At 45.8% G+C, this 22,689-nt stretch overlaps 1 protein-coding gene across 1 annotated transcript; it reads right to left on the bottom strand.

Moving 5' to 3' along the window:
- Window positions 1-1,157: 1,157 nt before the first annotated feature.
- Window positions 1,158-13,650, bottom strand: LOC125687379 (aquaporin-3-like). Its single transcript, XM_048932502.1, has 6 exons — window positions 13,428-13,650; window positions 4,801-4,927; window positions 4,480-4,617; window positions 3,569-3,687; window positions 2,948-3,165; window positions 1,158-2,269 (listed from the first exon to the last, which is right to left on the bottom strand). Exons 1-6 carry the CDS (start codon window positions 13,533-13,535, stop codon window positions 2,101-2,103), a joined length of 879 nt encoding a protein of 292 aa, XP_048788459.1. The 5' UTR covers window positions 13,536-13,650; the 3' UTR covers window positions 1,158-2,100.
- Between the last annotated feature and the right edge of the window lie 9,039 nt (window positions 13,651-22,689).

Genomic DNA, 22,689 nt, shown 5'->3' on the forward strand with positions numbered 1-22,689 from the left:
TCCCTGCAGCTACGTGAATTGATTGCAACAGCACACAAGGCTTTTAAACAGATTTTGAGGGATTAATTTTCAAGACAGAAATGGAACAAAGCAGCAGAAATGGGACAAGGACAGAGCATACTGAACAAACAGATTTCTTGCTAAAAATCACTTGATTTCTAGTTGGTGAATTGAAAGAAATCACATTAATCCAACCTCACTGAACTGTTCAGATGGCACCATGTGGGAAGCTATAGACTTTTTTCAAGTCTGTACAGCTGACAGAGGAAAAACACAGCAGGACATAAATCAGGAACAACACCTGCATTTACAGAGTGCATAGGCAGGAAGGACTGTGCAGTTCTTTGAGCAGTGGGCTCAGGTCTGCATTACTTATGTTCTCTACATTGTGCAAGGAAGTAATTAGCTCAGGCACTGCTTCTTCTCCTACCTACCCCCAAAGTGAAAGGAATACAGCACCAGCAGTGCATATGGATACTCTGCCTGAAGGGTTAATTCGCTTTTGCTAATGCAGGCTGCAGAGAGGAAAGGGGTTTGAGGAAGCTTTTGTTCCTGACAACTTCCTTTCCATGGCAAAGTTTACTGTCCAGAGCTTAAAAATAAAACAGGCACTGCTGACATCTTACAATGTGGGTATTAACATTTTATTTCTTAAAAAGGAAAAAAAAAAAAAAAAAGAATACATCGTTTTAGTGACTGGAAATGTGTACAAAGTTACATATTTCAAAGAATTCACTCATTAAAGAAACTGCCTTCAAAAGAGTTTCTCTAATGCAGAGGCATGGGACCTACAAATTCTTTCACAACTGATACTGCTTGTTTCAAACACTCTGTATAGCACTGGGAGAGCCAGCCATCCTCTGACACACCAGTGCTATAGGAGCCAGAGGTGCCATAGGAGCCAAACCCTCACCAGAAAAGATGTGGTAGAAGAGTCCTGAGTGCCAGGGATGCCCCCACAATTCTGCAAGGTAAAAAACTAAATGCTCCAATCACACTGTGCCAAAATCTAAGGCCATCTTGGGCAAACCCAACAGTTATCTCAAAGCTGTCAGAGAATAGGCAGTTCCCACACATCTTTAAATTAAATGATCCCCATCTTGTTTTGTAGTAATAGCTTTTTAAGGAGTGCATTTATATATCTCTATTAAAAAAAATACTACTGTGAAATTTACATGAACACACACAACTTTAGCAACACCATGCTTTCAGTGGAACTTGGCTATTAGCTGCTTGCAATTTATATACAAAGCTGATTAATAAGAAGGGCTGCTACAGGGAGCCAAGCTTTCTTTCCAGGTTATCCCCCGACTGAAACAAGGATTTCCTATGTTTTATCTTCCATGAGTTGGCAAGATTGAAAACTGTGATTAGAACACCGGGGTGCAGTGGCTTGTAAACATTTTGTCTTAGTATTATATTAAAATCCAATGCATTCTCACTACCTGCTCTGACTCTCTGCTCATGGATCAGTGAATTGATACAATCTTCTGTGAGCTCATCGGAGAAATGAACATTTTAGCCAATTAAAATATTGTAGATAAGTCCATTCCTGGTGTCAAGTCACTGACTATGGAGCAACACCAAACATGAACTTGATCCATCATAGAACTGCAGGCAAATTTTTCCCAGGATATCAGAATTTCAGTTCCACACTAGAAAAACAATTTATGTTTTGCATGGTCCCCACTCTGCAGATGGGGCACATGTTCAGAGGGAAGCAGTTTGCCAAGCTCAAAGGCCAAGACAGCAAAGCAGCCCAATAGAGCCCCTGATTCCTGATTCCTGAGGCTCATGCTGGAGCGGTTGGATAGCAATGTTCACCTCTCTCCTGTCTCCTAAAACTCTCAACCCCCTTTGAGAAGTATGGGAAGATTATATGATACTGCATGGAAGGAAAAGGCACATAGGAAACTATCTAAAGCAAGTGCATCACGGATATTAAAAAAAAAAAAAATTAAAAAAATCAAAGGCTAGAATAACTCAAGACAGGAAAAAAACTCTTCCTGTTCTTGTTGAAGCTCTTCTTAACTCCTCCCTCCTCTTCACCAGCTGCAGTCCTGAGTAATGAACGTCTGCCACATCTGAATGGCAGCTTCCTCAGACCCTTTCCTTGTGCTTCACGTTGGCCAGCTTGACTGTCTCCTGCTCAGAAGCAGGTGGAGAAGGCTCATCATGACATCCAATCATCAGCTGGTAGACTATCACTCCAGCAATGGCCCCAAGGAAAGGAGCAACAATTGGAACCCACCACCACTGCTTACCAGTCCTGGAAAACAAAAGGGAAATGCACATGGTTAAGAATCGCAGCTTAAGCATTAGGATACTTCTGTTTCAGCCTGGAATAATGCAAAATCTGATTATTTGCAAACATCCCCATTGACATGCAAGACAACAGCAACCCTATGTCCACAGCAACATCCAAGGCAGTTGTTGCCTCTTGCTGCAAGTTCTGGGGACAAGCATTTCAGAGCAGCTGTTTCCAGGACTTCTAGAACTCTCTCTCCACCAAGAAATTAGAGAAACCATCACTGTCTGAGCTAGGCACTTTCACTTCCCTCCTACTGCCTGCAGGAAAGTACTCCTTTATAGCACATAGCCTCTACTACTCATAGTTCTGAGTTTTCTCCAGGTTCAACAAAATATAACAAAGGACCTGCACTTCCTTCCATTAAAAAAAAAGTGGGTAAGATCATGTTCAAGGTGCACCTGAGCTTCTCATCTCTGAGATTTCCTCCCCAAGTTCATTAATTTGCTGGAAACTGTTGTAGCTCTATGATTTTTTAAGAAATCAAAACAGAGCAAACTGTGTCTTGTAAAGAGGTTTACACATTCCAAAGACACCATAAGGGTGCTAAGATTCTCTCTGGCACCACAGGTACCACCTACTTGAATCTGTAACTTTTTTCCCCCTTGATGCACAGAGTTTTCATTGGCAAGCTCTTACCAGAACACTTCAGTACCCCAGCCAGCAATGGCTGTGAAGAGACGAGGCCCAAAGTCTCTGGCAGGGTTGACAGCATAGCCAGAGTTGAAGCCCATGGAAGTTCCAATAACAAGGACGACAAAGCCAACTGTGAAAGCTTCCAGCCCCGTGGGAACAGGATTGTTGTAAGGATCCACGATAGCCAAGACACAAACAATCAGGGAAGCAGTGCCAATGAACTGTGAAAGGAAAAATCAGAAAGAAGAATTTAATCCAGACTGATCTTTTAACCAAGTTACTTAACTCTTCTGAAGTTCCATGGTTTTAGGACTCACTTTCTGAAGTGGAAAAGCTACAATAAAAACATCTCATGGCACTGTCATACAGAATTAGACTGAGTGCCCAGTTGGGAAAGGGATGATGGAACACGCTCCTCCTAGCAGCTGATAGGTTCCTTTGTGCCCACACCTCTTCCCTGCACACAGAAGAGCTATCAGTAACTGCGTAAGCAGCCAAATCAGCTGAAGACATCTTCCAGAACATGCTTCCAAGCTGCAATGCATTCTCTGACTAAATGAGAGGGCCAGAACAAACCCAAAATCTCTCTCTTGAAGTTCTGGCACCCTCCAAGCTCCTCCTTACCTGATCAAAGAATCCATTCACAACATTCAGATGCTGAGATGGGTAGGTGGCAAAGATACCAGCTGTGGCATTACTTCCTGTTACATACAGGTGGTTGGAGCCAAAAGCCCAGATGGCATCTGGAGGTGGAGAAAAAGCACCAGTCAGAGCCAGTAAATACTAATCTGAATTCTAATTCCCCCTACAAGGTGCCTAAATGCCTGTGGTGCTACAGAAGTCAAAATCTCAGATTTTGTTCAGAACAATCTGAACAATGCTCTCAGACCAAATTTGAGTCGTCCTGTGTTGGGCCAGGAGATGGACTCAGTGATTCTTCTGTCTCCCTTCCAACTCGGGATTTTTCATGATTCCATACTGCAGTAAATTCATTATTACAGAGGAGTTGTATCTTCATATCCATTGACACTCTCCTCATGCCATTCCATCAGGAACACCAACTAGCTTTAGCATTCATTATATCCTGAACATTGCTAAGTGCTGATTACTTTGCTTGTTTAAGCTACAGAATTACAGCAGCACTGCTTTGTCTGGAGTTAGCAGTATTAAACATTTTCCTGATCAGAACAGAGTGATCAGTTCTTATCTCCTGCTGTAATAAGGAGCACAGTGAAAAGAGGAATACACTCATGAGTAACTGGATTTCCAGGTTGTTTTTCAAGATGCAGAATCAGCCTGACAAGGGCTGCCAAAGTTGCTAGAAGTCTGACTGTCTCACAGTAGTATTTAGACTATGCAGAAAAAATCCAAGTGAAGTCTTTATTTATTACACAAAAAACATGAAGATAAAATGACTCTGGAGAAATGCACAGATGTAAAGTTTCTATCATTGCTATTGTTTCATCAACACTTCTGGGAGATATGCTGTAATCTAGACAGCAAAGACCCATGCACATCATGCTTTCTGCACCTACCATGGTAGAGCCCAAAGACTATGCCAGCTCCTAGGAAAGCTCCAAGTGTCTGGGCCAGGGCATAAACTGGTAGCTTGATCCAGGGCTCTCGGGCCAAGAAGCACATGGCGAAAGTGACAGCTGGGTTCAGGTGTCCACCTGCAGAAAGACAGAAGTTTATGCACTTTTATGGACAGAACTTGAGTGCAAGAGATGAGCCATGGCACAATAGTCTCCACATGGGAGAAGTGCCACATAGGGAAAGTGCAGCCATGTAGGCCTACACAAGTATCACAAGTTCTCACAAGTGAAATCCAGCCCACACCCAGGGACGCAACATACCTGACACCTGGCCTGCGATCAAAATGCCAAGCATCACAGCAAAGCCAAAGGCGAGATTGACAGTCAGGAAACCTCCATGGGTCCCTCTGCTGAGCACGATCTGTGCAACAGAGCCACAGCCGAAGAGCTGAAAGACAAGAACAGACTGAAATTACCCTCTGTGATTTACACCAGGGCCAGCTGCTGACCGACACTCTTGACTGCTCTGCTTACACCTGCATGGACCGTTGCAGCATACTCATAACTCGAAGCTTCAGCATTCAGCTGCAGAAAAGTCACAAGGAAAGCCTGCCTCCTGGCTGGTAAACTGAATCCATGACCAAAAGAAAGTTAAAGATATATCAGCTCACACTTCACATCTCCAGGAGACTGGACAACTTTGTCAAACATCCAAATGTATGGTGGCTAAAGGTAGACATTGCTCAGATAAGGGACCTAAACTCCTTGCTGTTAAAAAGGGCTAATAATTGTCTGACACAGTAGCACATAGATTGGCAGGGCACAGTTTTGCTACTGCGTGGATATAAAGACATGGCTGAAGAAGGCTATTGTTCACATTGGCATTCGGGGACATTCCTTTCAAGCCATGGCTGAGGGATTGAGGTTGCCTTCCTGAGCTGAGATACCTATGCTTGTCTCATCCCCAAGGTTTGCTCCCTGCCATGGGCAATTTGAGCACAGCCCACACCACCTCAGCACAATGAGTTCCTTCCTATGGCAACGTCATGTAGGAAGAGATCAGGGCAACAAAACTGTTCTGTCTCTGCAACACCAACAAGCATCAAGCACTCTGGGTAACAACCTATTTTTGTTGGGCGATAAGTAGTGTTGCCTAATTGCTAAAGGAAGTACGTGCTCATTCTGAAAGACGTTAGCTCTCAGTGGGCAATTCTTCCTTTCCTAATCTCATCCAAAAGCCATACTTCCTATGCTCACCCCTATCAACCCAGACCAGTTTCCCCTGGCTGTTCGGCTCATCACTCATCCAGATGGATGCCTCCTGCCTAGCCATGTCCCTCCACTACCCACCATATATTTTAAGGAGCCCTAGTCCTTATCTTCTGTATGCTTTTATCTTCCACTGGCTTAACCTGAACAGATTCTCAGTGTATACCAGGGATTATCTCATCACTAGATACAGAGAGCATCCTTAAACTAGGACAGGGATAACATCTTGCTCAAGATCCTCAAGGCTAGTGCCTAGAACTTGTGCCTGTGTCTGTCCACCTATCAAGATGTTCTGCTTCTGCAAATTCCATTACTCCAAGATTACTCAACTGCAACAAAGGCAATATCTACTGTTAGGGGATAAACCACCAAATAGGCATCAGGTAGGCAGGAGTGGATCTCTTCACCTCTTCTGCCAATGCTGGACATACCTGTTGAGCAACACACAATACACTTGAAGGGCAAAGCCAAAACACAGCTAGTTCATCCCCTCAGTGACTGATGAATTACTAAGAAAACATTGCACTTAATCTGCTGGAAAAGGAGTGGCCAAGTAGGCTGCAGGCTGACTCATGAGGTGGACACTCTGTACTCAGGTACCTCTTGGCACAGGACCCTCTGTTGGAAGAACAAAGAAACCTGTAGAACTCGTTAGTTAGCAAAGTGATATCCAATACTGCTTTCTACTGGGTACATAGCAGCCCATTCCTTGTCCTCATACCAAGACTCTCACTTGGAAAACCACAGCAGAGGACACACATGTGCGAGGGCAGAAAAGATTAGTTGTTGTTCAACAAACAGAGCTATCGTTACCAGCTTTGTCCAAACCATGAGGAAAGCATAGCTACAAGTGAGCAACGAAAAACTTGCTAATGACCAGGGTGACATCTGTTCCTTCCCAGAGGAGTCTCAGCACACATTAGGCAGAGTTTTGGACAGAGTACTTGGCTATGGTGTTTGTCTCTCTACAGCCATGAAGCATATCAGTCTGACCAGGAGGTGAGCCCAGAAAAAGCTGCAGAAGGCAGCTGAGTTTGGTAGGGTTGGCCTCAGTTTACTGTAAACTGTAGTAATACAATCACAGAATGGCTTGGGTTGGAAGGGACCTTAAAGATCACCTACTTCCAGTCTCTTACTGTGGGTAAGGTTGCTACCCACTAGATCAAGCTTATTCCCATTGATGATAGAATCTGTGTTATTCACTCTGAAGGAACTCGCAGTTCTGCAGGTGGATGGTGGTTGGTTCATCAGACACACATAACTTTTGGTCACAGAAACCACAAGTTCTCCATTCCACTATCTGTGACCACACTTATTCACAAAGGTCTTTTCTCAAACTGGAGGAATTCCAGCTCTGGTGTTTCCCAAGAGGCTATTCTCCATTCTCCTCTCTGCCATCTTACACCTAGCAAGAGCTCCCCAGCTTTTTCTCAGAAGAGAGTCTATGAGCCATGCAAAAACACCCTGGAGCCACTCCACAGGAACATTACAATTACTTATCAGATATGCCCTAAGTTCTTGTTTGGCTTAATTCAGCACAACAATAGAAAAAAATGACCTAAGTAGATTAAAATAAAAAAGTAAGGTAATATTTAGGGACAAATTTGAGGTTTGATATGCTTATGTGCAATTCCATCCCGCACCAATGGAGTCCTTTAAGCACTCCCATACATGACATCCAAATCATGCTCAACCCTGCTCTTGTGACAAACAGTTTTACATGAGAGCATGTGATACAAGCGGCAGCACTGGGTGGCAGCCAACAAAACAATTGCATATGCTAGGTGTAGGGGCAGCTTTGATACATGTACCAGGTGGTTCTGTTGTCCAGAGGGATACAGTTCCAATCCTTGCTTATGCAGATGCAAAATCTACAGTTACTATCATCAGATAAGCGTAAAATATATGATAGCCTGCAGCGAGATTTATTTTGCACCTTTAGTCATTTTGTTTTATGACTGATACAGTCATCTTGGATGACCTTCACATGCAGTGAGGAGAAATGGCAGCTTATGGAATGGAGCCCAGCCTCCCAACATGGGTATCTAAATCAAGACAAGTGGCTTGATTTAGGGTCTCATTTTCCCCACTGATGTAGTCAGCACTCAGGTCAGCCAACTCTGAACTTTCCTGTCTACATTTAGGCAGAACAAATCCCATCAACTCAGTAACACTCTCCTTTATCTTTCAAGACCCCTAAAAAGACAGCAGTGACAGATATGTTAGAGCCTGGATGACATACCTGAAGCACGCCACGTGTCACTGTGATCTACCATGCTGTTCATGGGGACACAGTTCAAAATTCACCATCCTCTGTGACAGATTTTGGCATGATCCACTTTTCCAAATCTTTGCACTGCCAGGTGCCCATTGTTTGGTTGTGGTAAATGACCACATAAGTGACATAAGTGACATAAAACTTACGATCGCGCCATTTCCAATTCCATTCTTTGTTAGCTTTCCCTCCAATTTCTTCTCTCAGGCCATACAAGACAGGATACCCTGACCATTCTATTTTCTTAAGTCTTCGTTTTCCACTACTTACAGTGTTCAGGAGCATCTAGCTTGAGTTGCAAGTCAAGGAAGATTATATAAAAAACAGCAGCATTTGTTCAATTTAAATCCATGGACCTAAGCTCATGCAATGGATATGAGTGGTGCACACCCAAGGAAATATGATCCTTCTTTCTTGGTTTTAATAATCTGCTGCCAACACATAGTTTTTACATTACCAGAGAAACATCTCAACCAGCAAAAACTCAGGTGAGTCCCTCACAAGGCAGCATGCAGCCGTCAGCTGTTTTATCCCCATGACCCATTAGACAAGTGTTTTTTAAGCACTAATAAAATGATTGCAACAAGCCATTACTCAGACGTATTAAAGCTATTCTTCCAGGAGTTGAGGTCGATGCACCATTAACCATGTTAATGGAAAACAGCTCCCTAATTTCATCTTACTGTCTCAAGCAGATCTAATGGTTCTCATGGCCAACAGGAAAGCTTCTCATCTCCTCTTTCCTCCTGAGCTGATCCAACTTGATAGACTGCAGAAAATCAATAGGAACATACCATGTTCTGCAGGATCAGTGAGTTGAACTGGTTCAGGGATGAAGGGGCTGGAAGACTCCAGGGGTCGAAAAAGGGAGGAGATAGCCAGAAGCATGTTGCTGGGTGTAACTTCATACTCAGAAAAACTCAACCTCCCTGCGTCCAGGTTGTGGCTGAGATAGGCCGTGTGGCTTTTCCACCCACAGCTTCCCTGGCAGAGAAGCCCTGGAGTTAGTCACAGCTCTTAGGAGGGGGCCTTGAAGGACACAAACATGGTGAAAGAGCTAATGAAGAACTAAGGGTTACTGGGTTCACGGACAAATCCTGACCAAAACAGTTCTGTTCATGAACTCAGGTGGAAGACAGCACAGCAGCCAGGTTCCCTCCCTCTCCTGCCCTCTTTCCCTTGTTGGTGCTCTTTCACACCTTCAACAAACACAAAAGACCTGAATGGATTTGCTCTTGGATTTCAGACCAACTGATCCAAATCAAGACAGGAAAATTTTGTTGGCATAGCCCAGAAGGACTATTATTACCTGAGTTGCAACTTTACCCTTCAGCCTGCAAAAAACAAGCAAACAAGTGCATGGGAAGAGCGGCTCAGCCCCTGCTGCCCTCCGGTAGACAGCAAAGGTGACATAAGGGCAATCAGATCCTGGGGATAATCCAGGGGAAGGAACCCTGAGAGGAGCATAGTGTGCATGGGCCTTCCTCAGCCTCAAAGCCCGTGCATCCAGGGGACCTCCAAAAGCCACAGGGGCAGTGCAAGAAGAAACATTTGTGCCTTTCTGCAGCACCTCTTGAACAAATAGGTGGGTCGTGAGTTAGAGGTTGCTAAACAGGAGAGAAATATCATATTCCACAGCCTTGCTGGACCTACCAGCTCCACCTACCAGCCAGTCTGGGTAGGAACAAAAGCCAGGCTCAGATGGTCTGTAATGTTACAGCTCCCTCTGCACCGAAAGCTGTCTTGGAGCCAAGTGAGGCAGCAGGAGTGGGGAGATAAGAGGGGCTGAGGGAGGCTACATCATATGTACACTGTGGGCTACAACAACACTTCAAAGAGCTCAGTGAAGAAAAAAAAAAAAAAAAGCTGAGCAACCTACAGCAGAGTAGTTGGGCATTGGCGGGGAGATGTTATTTAGTTTGTTCCGTCCCCATGTGTACTGAAGCAAGAACACGTTCTGATATCCCTGATGTCCATCAGATAAGGAAGCCTTAGCTCTTGGAAAGACCTGGGCTTCACTCACAGTGTTGGGCATTGCTGGAGAAAGCTGTGTCCCATCAGGGCAAGTTGTAGTGCCTGAGCTTTCATCTCTGTGCGAAGGAGAAATCTCCCTGCTCCTGCACTGGAGCAACAAGGCTATAGTTTGGGTGGTTAACAAACAGCTCTGAGCTCTTCTGGTGGAAGAGGTGGTGGAGAGCAGCAGCACTGTCAGCAGTTAGATGAGGTTCCCCTTGCCTTGATCATCCCAGCCACCTTACTATGTTGGCTTCTGTGGTTAGCAGCACACTCAGATTCTAAAGAGTTCCCACCTGGCCGCAAAGGCAGGACAGCCTGGCTGAGAAGCAATTAGGAATTGTTTTGTTCCTTCCTCGTGCCTCAGCAGCAGTGAATCATAGGCTGACTTGGAAATCAGTTACAATAGCAAATTACTTCTGCAAACGTTAAAACTGAACAGGGACAGCTTTGGTATTTGCAGCCAGCAGACAAACAGTCCAAGCCTTTAAGGAAAGCATGGAGACCTGCTGGTGGAAATCTCGCTTTAGTGAGTTGCTACAGCAATAACACAAACAGCAAGTGAGTCGGAAAATGCCTTCAGTGTTTGCATTGCTTAACTATTTCCAGCAAGAGGTGCTTCTGACATGGATAGAAAGTTCAAACCTAACATGTCTGAAAGTGTATGTTGGGGGGAGAGGAAGGGGACTGCCATCTTCACTATCAAAGGAAACAGAAGAAGTGCTAAACTCTTGTAACAAGAGGGTCGCAAGCAACAGAGTGTAGCTCTGTTGTGCAAGGCACATAGCAAGAGCAATTCAACTGCAACTCCTTTGTGCTCTTCAAGGTTTGGCTGCTTAGTTGGATTATTTTTCTTACCTTAAACAAAAAGGCAGTATTTTCTCTTAGGCAACACTCTGCTGCCTTTATAACTCTTACCAGCAGGTAAGAACTGTGGGGTTCTGAAATGGCTTTGCTGTAGAAGAGCTTTAGAGAGCTGCCATTATGCAATTGAAGGGGAGGAGGGAAGAAGCTGAAGCCATTCCAATATCCACAGCGGGACAAGTTCTACATTACACAGTGCAATCTTAAATAAGCTGCAAACCTTAAACATTGGACTCAGGAAGTTGACTTTGGTGTGAATGATACCAAGCCTTAAATCCATCCCCAGTATTGCCTGGTTCTAAAGAAATTCATATGCAGCCAACACCATATCCCACAAAAGCAGCTTCATAGATTCCATTTTCTGAAGCCCACAAGAGGTGCTTGCTGGGCTCAGCTGCAGGTGAACGCTTTCACTCTCAGGTCAGCCTGTTGGGACTTCTGCAGGATAGAAATGTCCATTTTCCCTCCAGGCAGGATCAGGATCTCTATCCTGGGATTATCTGGCTTAATCCACTATTAAGGTCTTCTGATAAGGAAAAAGACAACTTCAAGGCTTTTGCTTCTGCTTTCAGGGCAATTGATGAAATAAAACAGATACCGAGGAATATGGGTGATAGGGAGCAATTATATATATATGTATTATATTTATTTTAATTTTTAATAAAGTACGTAGCTCCTTACTAGCAGAAGAACAGACTGGGACAGCTGCAAGGAACGAACTTCCCTCTCTGTATTCCATGCTAACAGCCAGGCAGGGTTCGACATGCGTGGGACTTCCCAGTTCTCCCTCTGCATCTGCTTCCATACAGCACAGAGGTCCCACTGCATAGGAGCTGAAGAGATCCTGGATCACTCTGGGACAGAATTGAGAGCACCAATAAAAGCAGCATTTTCTTTGTTCCCAGGCACCAGCTCAGGGAGTCCTGGACAAGGTGATGAAACTGCTTTTGCACACAAACATGAAAACAGAGCAAGTGTGGTGCTCCCTGAGGCTAATGGTGCCCACTCTCATTTTGGAGTCTGGATAAGCAGTGGGACCAAACCTTTCCTGGGGCTCTGAGCACACCCTGATTCCTCTCCGCCTCAAAGCAGTGAGACTATAGGGGAAAATTGTGTCAGCAGAGAGAATAATTTATTTTTTAACCATAAGCCCTTCTGAAAGCTTGCACAGCTGAAGATGTGCCTCATTTCTCCAGTAGAACTAACAGAACTAACTTGGCTAGCAGGAGACATTATCTTTCCCCCAAGCACTACCTTGCATCTACCCTGAGACTCACTGCAGAGACCTTCTGCTGGTTGCATTCCCATCAGCTTCTTATCACCTTTATCCCAAGTAACTCTTCCCTAGGAAACCAATAGAACACATCCTGAAAATCATCAGAGCTGGGTCATTCTGGAAATGAGGCCACTGCACTGTGCAGAGCTGCTTTCTTTTAGGAGTGGTAGCATTTTATTGTCATGTTTTTCCCCCTGTGCAAGACTCAGTAGTCCCCTCTTCCCCATAAGTAAAGCACAAGGCAGTGTGTCAGACCCCCAGGAGCACATGTGGCTTCATCAGCCTTCCTCTGCCCCTCAGTCCCTCAGTCCATCAGTGCTCTCCTCAGACAACCAGTTACAGAGGGCATAAACCCACAGTCACTCTGCCACATGGGTTTACACCACTTCAGATGAAGTTTCACCTGCACACTTTGGCTGTGCTACCACCAAATCATTGGGCATTGCATAGTCCTGCATTTTTGGACACCCAAAATGAGATACCCCCACTGCAGTGTTGCTGCACTACTGTGTGATCCCTATCCTTCACTGCTGTCCTACCTGCTCAGATCAGGCTTCAGCGTCAAAGATATCTACCCTGTAGATATATCCTGTCCCTTTGGAAACCCAGCAGTACAGCAGGCAGCAGAGTTTTGTTGCAGTCATCATTTACAAATGGTGTGTTTTGTAGTGGGAGTGACAGCCTTGCACTTTCACGCAGGCGGGATCAGCTGCCAGCACAGGCTGTCCTGGTGGCATGCAGCCCTGCTGATAAGACCCCTGGGGACCTGCAGCAGGCAGTAAAAAATTTTGCTGGAACAGCTTAAATTCTGCCTGTTTCTTCTTCACAGGATGCACAAAGAAAACAAAGTGAGGTTTTCACTGCCTGGATGATAACACTTGAACTATTTCAGTGCCAAGACAATACCCCAAGGCAGAGTGGGGAAGGAAGTTTTGCATGATCTCTAGCAAAACACTTGCTCCAGTGCTGAGTCTGCTCCCTGTGCTTTGTGAACACACAGACACACTACAGCTCTGCAACACCTGCTGAGCTCTGCAGAGCCCACTCCTTGCCAGCAGCCCTAACGCTCACCCTACAGCACAAGGTTATCCTCTATGGATAACGGCTGTGCCAACAGGCAGGTTGCACGGGAGCTGGGCTCATTCACCTGCAATTCCCAGCAGCAGCACAGTGCCAGGAGCAGCACAGTCCCTGCACCAGGACGATGTCCCCACACCAGGACGACGTCCCCACGCCCCAGCACAGACTCACCACCAGGATCAGCGTCCCCAGGCACTCAGCCAGCGCTTGCCGCACCAACTTATTTCGGATCCTCAGGTGCTCCTCGATGGTAGCAAGCACGTCCTTTTGCCTCCCCATCGCAGCAGATGTGTCCTCCCAGTGGTGTCAGGGACCAGCAGTAGCTGACAAAGCCTCAGCAAGGTTTCTTCTCCAGCAGAGCAGCTCTTGCTTATAAATAAGTTTTGCGGTGCCTGACACACCCCCACCCAGTGACCACACCCCTTCCACACTATTCAAAACACTTTTTTCCTCCTCCTTTTCAGCATGAGTTGGGCTGGGCTGTTTTCTTCTTTGTCCTTATTGCCCATGTAGGTGAGCAAGAGACTTTCAGAAGGAGGAATTAAACGTGGCAGAGATATCCACCCAAACACAAATCCCACCAATTGCATGAGGCCGTGACTGCCTCTCCTCAGCTTTAACCAAGGTCCAAAAAGCCAAACCTGTGGACCAAACAACACCTTTACCCATCTGTAGTATCACACTACCCAGCTTTCAGCTTGCACTCCCTCTAAAGCCCACCGCAGCACGGCAGAGGCATTGCTGCCCACCAGTAGGATGAGACTGCCTGGATGAAAAGCTGTCCCCATCTGTGGCCCTGGGGCTGTTGGCAGGATGTGTGCCACTTGTGGTGTCTGGTTTCTGTTAAGACAGCAGTAAAAATTCCCCAGGCTTGACGCAATGCAGTGGGTGAATGCACGGGATGGATGGACCCCCTTCCAAGATTTGTTCCTTGACTCCTCTGCAAAACCACAGATTCCCAGCCTCTCTTCTCCCCCTTGTTTAACCACCAGCTTTCCCGCTGGAAAAACAGAGTGATGATAAATTGGCTCTTATTCCCCACAGGAGCCGCAGCCAGCCTGAGGAGTCAAGTCAGGAATGCAGCTAGCAATAACGTGCAAGGAATCAAATGCAGGGAAACATTTAGGTCCAAACACAACTGCAGGGACAGGAAACATCCCTCATTTCTTTGGGCTTTGGTCTGGTTTGCTTTAACCAACATCAGTGAGGTCCTCCAAACTGCAGCTGCAAGGGGTTTGCCAACCAGAGCCAAGGACTGCAACTTCTCCTTTCTCTCTCATTTGCCTTTGTCTATTTCACTGTGCCTCACCCAAGGAATGGAGGGGCCTCCACTCCACTTCATCCTGCACTTCTCACCTTCCTTTATACTCCCCTCTGTGCTTTAAACGCTGACATGGTTTAGAAGACACCACAGCCAGAAATTAAGCTGTGGTGTCTTTCTTTTTTTTCTTTTGGCAGCTCCTAAGCTAAGATCTATGGCTTTTTTTGCCATTTGTTGAACTGTCAGTGGGGAGACACTGTAGTGTAGGTTTATGGAGATTTACTTACACAGGGTCCTAGATCCTGTTCTTTTCCTGATGGCAGGGACAGGGCCACTGTGCTGGGAGCAAGCAGGAAGACCAGAGAGAGCCAACAGATGAACAACAGGGACATGGAGATGTGATGCTCTCCATATAAGCAGAAACACACTTCCCCTCCATGCAGCATCTGATCCTTACTGGCAACAAGTCATTTTCAAGACTACAGAAATGTTGTCGTGACTGGTGAAGGGAGAGGAGATGTCTGGGCTCCCAGGGCAATGACAAAAGATAGTGGTAACACCAGCATCAAAGCTGGTGCATGGAAAAGTCTAGACAGATGAGAGCCTGAGGAGCTGGGATGGAATGGGCATTCCGACATTATGCCACTATGCCTGACTCACTACCTGACCCTGAGCAAATCCTGTACATTTCCACACCTCAAAAACTTCTCCATCCATAAATTGGAGAGAGTGGCATTGGATTCCCTTCCCAGGGCGTTGTGGGCGTGACTCACCGCAGCCCAGGATCCGGCAACTTAAAATGAGCCATAGACTCTTATGCAATTGCTTTCCCAAGAGCCAGGTTATTAACTGAGAGCTTGAGGAAGAGATAGTGAGGCAATGCTGGAAGAAGTGGAAGATGTTTTCAGAAGCAATAATTAATCAAAGTGTGAATAAGACCTGAAAGGGGCCAATTCTGGAGATTTCATGCGCCAAGGCAGCAGCTTCCCTGCCACACCAGGACAGCTGGATTCCAGGGGCACAAAATCCAAGCACAGAACAACGTAAGAGGTGCATTGGCAGCCACATTTTTTTTAAAAAAGCCCATCTTGCTTGGTGACTGCTGGCAATCCTGCCTATGGCAGGGGGGTGGAAGTAGATGGTCTTTAAGGTCCCTTTCAGACTAAGCCATTCTATGATTCTATGATAAGGTATGGACACACTTCTTTGAATCAGTTGAAGTAAACAGAGAAGGATGCAGAAGTAAGACTGATGGCATAGAATATTCTGAGAGCTGCTGGCCATCCCCTAGTGTTGGGCATAGCAAGATGACCACACCATCAGCATTGCCTTGCAGGGACATTCAAGACCATACTTTCACAGCACAGGGATTTGAAAAAAAGGTAAATTTCCAAAACTCTGTCATGCCTGACCTCCTGGTGTTATTGCCACATGTGCTGAAGCCCTAGCAAGGGTCTTCCATTGTCAGTAATGGCATGATTCAAGCATCAAGTGAACTAGAGTGAGCCACCCTTTCTGATCCATACAGCGTCAAAAATCAAGGCACTGGAAGAGCAATATATTGCTTTAATTTGTGGAAAAAGCTGATTACCCAGGGGAAAGCTCAAAGAGAAAAAGGAAACTCACCTCAGCAGGGAAATCAGTGACAACATTGTTCCACTGAGTTCACTACGTAAATCTCAGTCTTCCATTCCAATATTTTCTATTGCCCAAAAGTATGGGAGTAGCTAAGATAAAGTAAGACCTGAACCTATTCCTTCTGCTGCAGTCCAAGAGAAAACTTGTCCATAATGTTTGTCACTTTCTCACTCCCTTACTTTCTCTCTTGCAGAACCTTGCTACATGCCATGAGATACTCTCTGTGCTCAGGCTGTTATTTCTAGACGTGATCCAAAACCAACACGAGTTCCACATTTGCTGTTTGTTTTGCGCTTGGCTCCTTCCCTCCTCACTCTGCTCCAGGGGAGACACACAGGTGAAATTTTAAAGGAAGAACTCGATCCCTAGCTGCTTCCCTTTGGCTGTTTTCCTGCTGGCTCTACTGACACAGAATAAACTCAGACTTGTAAACTCTTTGACTTCTGCAAAGCGCTGAATCAGCCTCCAGCAGTGTAATTTTCTTATTAAAAATCAAGTTTAACAGAGTAACCTGACTTTTCCTTAATCAGCTGAATGGACAATCTCGGATCAATGGGTTTCACATCTTCTCCAAGCCAAATTCATTCATCCATTCCAGGATGTGTGGTGCAATCCAATAAGGAGAAAAGCATGAATCACACAAATCAGCAATGAGTCAGTGATTGTGCTGGTGCCTGGGTCACCTGGTGTTAAAGCCGTTATGCCAAGAGAGGTCACTGGGTCAAAGTGTGACAGGACTCAGTGAAATCTGCCTTTGTAAGACACCTCTGACCACCTTCTTCCCATCAACCACCTGACAGCAATATGGTGACCTGTTCAAAAGATTTCATTAAAAATAAAAATTATAGTTTGCCTGGCAAGGCAGGGTAGGAAGTGAGTGAGTAGGAAGTTTGTAAGCCTTATAAGTGATTCTAACTGGAGGGTTGAGTGCAATAGTTTCAACATCCTGACTTGGATCTCCAGGTTTACAGAGCCAGGTATTTGTTTCATGTCTGTGTCTACTTAGCACTCTCTCATGAGTTAGAAATCAGAGAAATTCCTCCAGGAAACAGTCTACAGAGCTGAAAGCTGTTGACAGCGTTTGTGTTTGGAGAAACTTAAGGTGAAACTGCAATTCTAATTTAGGTTCCTCAGACATCTAGGGGAGGTGTGGAAGCTGGAAAACTAGGTTTGGACTTTGAACTACGATATAACAATGAGAAAAATATTTAAAATTTGTGAAAAGTTCTTTTCATGAAGTCTAGAGCTGAGGGCCAAGTGGACCAAAATGTGACCTTGAACTGAGACTCCGTACATCACATCATTCAGAAAAGTTTCATAGGATTGAATCCCCCAGAGTTACTTTGAGGAACATAGCCTGTTGCCAATGGCAGTTCCTTGTTGCTCTGATTTAACTCTCATCACAAAGCTGGTCCCTATTTACAAGGAATAAACATCGCTTATGACAAGCTGTTCCCACAGAGAAGCCATTTTCCAGAGTAAGTAGTTGCATACCAAGGAACTACTGTACACTGGAAAAGTACCAATTGTTCCAGAAGAAAGCTTTTTAATAACACATCTAAAAGGAAAGCTATTACAAAGAGGTCTCCCAAAATAGGGTGTTTGGCAGCACCTTCTCCTATATGCTACTCTGTGTAGACAGTCATTCTTCTGAGAGCTGCAGAGCCTGTCCAGGCTTGGAGACACTGCTACTGCTTAGCACCACAACAGGAGAGTTCAAAGACCTTGAAGGAAGAAGACACAAAAATGGGATGAAACCCAGCCAGCTCCAGGTGTGAGTCAAGGACAATGACGAGAACTTTCCCTACGAGGTGAGAAAGTGCGCAAGAATGAGGAGTGTGACTGCTTTCCCACCTAACCACAGGTAGCCCCAGCACAGACAGCCCTGGGGAGAGAAATGATCACTTCAGAAGCGCAATACAACCGGATGTCACTTCAGACATTCATTCCATGTGCTCACTTTAGAAGCATCTATTTCTCTTTACTCGCTATAAAAGAAACCTAAAACAACTAGCCCAGCTGAAGGCAGATACACATAGTGTAACCCAGACGGGTGTCTCTAAGGAGGTGCAGACCTGCTAAAAGCAAAGTATTTATACCATAAATGGAAGAGGAATTTGCAATGGAAACAGGGAAGTTTCAGCACTGTGCCACCATGCACAGCAGGAGCTTCCCCTGTGCTATCATGTGTTGATCAAGGCACCTGTGCAAAGAAAGACAAACTGAAAGTGGAAGTGGTGCAATCAGAATCAGAAGGCCAAGCAGGTGAATTGAGCCTCTCCATCCCTGTATGAACTACAAGTGCTCAAATAAGGTAATGCAGCACATTCAAGGCCAAGACAAGACATACTACCGTTATTAAGTACATGAGGACGCAAAAGAATTGTTTGTGTTGGCACAAGTGCAACTAGGGATAAATTAGCCACGTATAATTTTAGACTGGAGAGTAGAAACTATAAGAGCATGGATGTCCTGTTGATGTTTTCCATTTGCAGGAAGGTATGTTCCTTTTCCAGGAAATGCAAGGGTAGAAAGTACCAGAAGGTTGAATTAGAAATGGGGTGACTTCCAGACAGGAGGCATGGGGTTCTGTGAAGTAGCTAACGCTCCTTCCCTCATTTCTGTGTCAGCAGGGAGAAGGAGGTGATTGTCCCCCTCTACTCAGCTCTTGTGAGGCCCCATCTGCAGCACTGCGTCCAGGCCTGGGGCCCCCAGCACAAGAAAGACACAGAGCTCTTGGAGCAGGTCCAGAGGAGGGCACTAAGATGATGAGAGGGCTGGAGCACCTCTTCTGTGAGGAAAGGTTGAGGGAACTGGGCTTGTTTAAATTGGAGAAGAGAAGGTTCCAGGGAGACCTCATTGCAGCCTTCCAATAATTGAAGGGAGCATATAAACAGGAGGGAGAACGGCTGTTTACAAGTATGGATAGTGATGGGACAAGGGGAATGGTTTTAAACTGAGACAGGGGAGGTTTAGGTGAAATATTAGGAGGAAGTTTTTCACACAGAGGGACTGGAACAGGTTGCCCAAAGAGGCTGTGGATGCCCCATCCCTGGAGGCATTCAAGGCCAGGCTGGATATGGCTCTGAGCAGCCTGGTCTGGTGGTTGGTGGCCCTGCACATAGCAGGGGGGCTGAAACTAGATGATCATTGTGGTCCTTTTCAACCCAGCCCATTCTACGATTCTACGATTCTATGTCTTGCTTGCTCTCATATTGTCCCAGAAAGGAAATTCCTGCTAGCTTGCACTTTTAGAGGAGAGAACCAATGTCAAAGGACCAATGGAGAAAACTACACTCTCTGTCTTTTATGACTTCAGGGCTGTCAGAGACTTTAACCACCTATTCACTTGGATTCTTCCTAAATCCATCTCAGTAAATGCAATGTTTCTTGCTTACATTTGTTGCGAATGAGAACAGAGCCTGCTGTCCTCACTGGGACTTTCGTTCTTTCAGCTGGTTTTGCATCATCCTGAATCCTGGAGGAATTACCATACTGGCCCCTTTTATTTTTCCCCTGGTTAGTTTAAGTATTAAAAATCATCCCTAACCAAGCAAGCATTAAGGAACTTCATTGTAATGGGCATTTCTGAGATTCCATTATGCAGCAGGGATTTGGCAAGGACAAGCCACCTGAGAGAGGTTTGCCTGCAGCTGTGGAGATAACAAGGTTGTAAACAGGAGGGCCTCCTCCTGTGGGTGCAGCTTCTGAAGCCTGTAGGGACCCAAGCACTCATCTCCCAGTTCAGTAGGGAAAGCCTCTTTCTAAAGGAAGGGAGATTATCCTCTACTGATGTCTACTGTATTGAAAAACACAAGCAGTGATGGGACATGGGGTGGTTTGGGGCCATTGCTTTTAAACTGGATCTGGAGACTTCAGAGAAGGTTTGATGGGGAAGAGTGAAGGATTTGGACTTTAATGATGTTAGGATGAGTGGCACTGTCTTCCCCTCCCTCCTTCTGGATTGAGTTACAGTGGGGCTTGACTGGCCCTACCATGTAGCTGGAATATCTCAGAGATGAAGAACCAATATCTCCTTAGGAAAAACATCTTGGCCTCTATTTCTTGATCTGTCCAGAAGGAGGAAAAAACATGGCTTTACACACTGAGAGCCTTAAGAAAAGTCTGTAAAAGTAGGTGCCAAAAAAAGGATGTAGGAAACACTCAGAATTTCAGGTCTGAACCAGAACTCTGAAATATGGCTAATTCTGTACCAAATACATCTGATAGTTCCTATATGGGGGCACAAGGACCCAAGTACTGCTCTGCCTTGTGACCCAAGACAGAGTATGTAAGACAGCCAGCACCAAGGCCACAGGAGTCCCAGTGCTCCGCCAGAGCAGGACAGGAATCTGGGTCCAGAAACCAGCAGATGGGAGCTGATCAGTCACTGGTACATTTGTAGCCAATGTTTGGCAGCTGCTCCCAAATGCAATCACATCTTCCTAGGATCAGAAGACCGTTTTTCCTACAGCCTTTCTGTCTGCCAGTGCCCAGGGAGGACAAGATGAGCCATGAAAGCAGCCCCAGGAGGAGCAAGCATGGTTGCACTGAAGGGATGAGCAAGGAGTTTTCTCCTCACTGAGAGGCTTTGCATCTCTCTCATGGGATGCAGAGAGAACAGCTTCCATTGTCCTTCCAGCTCTGAGCTTCCATCTCCTGCCCTCCCAGCAAACCCTAGTAGCAGAGTCCTGTCCCCATGCAGGCACTCTCCACCCTCTGGGGATAGGAGCATCTCTCCTGCTTTGCCTCTTAACACACACATCAGTATGTACATTCTTCATCTCCAGACTTGGGTTTTCAAACCCCCTAGGACCTACTGGGAGGCTCAGATGGTGAGTCTTCAGTGTCCACCTCTCATTTCCCAAGCCTGCCACTCAGACATCACACCTACCTCTCCTGCCATCACATCCTGCAGGAAGCCCACAGACACCTGAATCAGACTTGAGTTAAGCAACTGGAGTCAGCAAATTGGATACCTATTACTGAGCAATGAGATAAGATCATTTACACTCATCTTGCTTGTGGTTTGGGGTGTATCTGTTGCATGAACCTGGCTGGGATATCAGCTTGCAAAATCCTCAGTGAGATGCACCAGCCCAAGCTCCACACATGCTCTCCCACCCCTCCCACTACGAATATACTCAGCTGGCAGAAATTATGATGCATGGAGGGATGCCCCATGTCCCAGGAAGACCTGGCACGCTGGTGTCAGCAATGGTGAGGACAGGATGGAGAGAGAGAGAAAACCTGGTGGGATACCCCAGCATGGATCACTGGGGGGAAAAGAATGTCAGTCATTCCTGGGCGGTTTCCTTAGGGGATGTGCCAGGAGGGCCTGGTTCCAGCTCCTGCCAGAGAAATCATGAGAAATATGAACTCAAGGCTGTTATTAACCTATTTAGAAAACTTCTTGCCTTGCGTCCTCTCCAGGATGGCAAAGGTGTGTATGCGTGGGAGGAAAAGCATCAGTTTTCCTCAGGTATGGCTTGCTACCCCAGCTCAAGAGCAAGAAGCTTTGCCACCATGTGTCACCTCCACAGTGTGGACACAGCATCCAGACATAACTGTGGTGGCTGTGGTCACCAGGCATCTACTCAAGTTCTCCAGAGCCAACACACAAGGAGAGCCAGCAAACACCATTGGAGTTTCAGCTTAGACTTGTAGGATCTGAGTAGCCCACAAAGGATGTGGACCTAGGGCAAGTGGTAGGACCCAGCTGCTGCAGAGGGTGGTGCCTGTTCTTGGGGGGATGCATCTCCTCTAGCCCTTCCCTGTCATGCCTCATATTGCCCCCAGGAGTAGTCATGGCTGAGTCTTGGAGATGGTTCCTTCCCATGCCACCCATGCCAGAGCAGCAAAGTACCCCTCAGCCAGGATGTAGCTTTCAAAAACACACCAAGTAGGAGATAACAAGTCTATGTCCCAGAGGCAGAATGCCTTTGTGCCAATGGGATGTGCAGATATATGCTAGGTTAAACAACCTAGAGTTACTTCTAGGTGGACTACAGCAAGCCCTGCTGAGGGCAGTCTAGGAACTGGAGCTGATTGCTCGTAACTCTTTTGGAGTTACCTAGCCATACCTACCGTACCTAGAAATGAATTAATCTTTACTCACTGAAATGGAGCTTCTTCAGAGGTCAGGGAAGTAAGCTGCTCCCCTGGCACCTGAGTGCTTTCTGCTCTTTACCATTTACTGTAAGGTGCTTTGGAGATGTTTCTGGAATGTGCAGTGCCCTGAGGATGGCTCTAGGCCATGAAACTCTAAACCAGCTCCTGGACCTCTGTGATAAGAGATGTCATCTGTCATTATTACTTCCAGCTTCTGGAGCTGCTGAATTCAGGTTGCTTCTCTGTCTTCCATCACTGTTTTTTTTGCTGCTTGGTTAAGAGGCAACTTTCCATCCCTGTTTCCAGGAAAACACATCATTCAATGGATGTCCTTCTGACCAACACCTAAAGATTATTGTTAGCTTATGTAACAAGAAATACTAGGCTAAATCCTCTGTTGTGTGTCATTTGGAGCATCTTAGC

Source organism: Lagopus muta, chromosome Z, assembly GCF_023343835.1.
Source record: "Lagopus muta isolate bLagMut1 chromosome Z, bLagMut1 primary, whole genome shotgun sequence".
In the NCBI taxonomy this organism is placed as follows: domain Eukaryota; kingdom Metazoa; phylum Chordata; class Aves; order Galliformes; family Phasianidae; genus Lagopus; species Lagopus muta.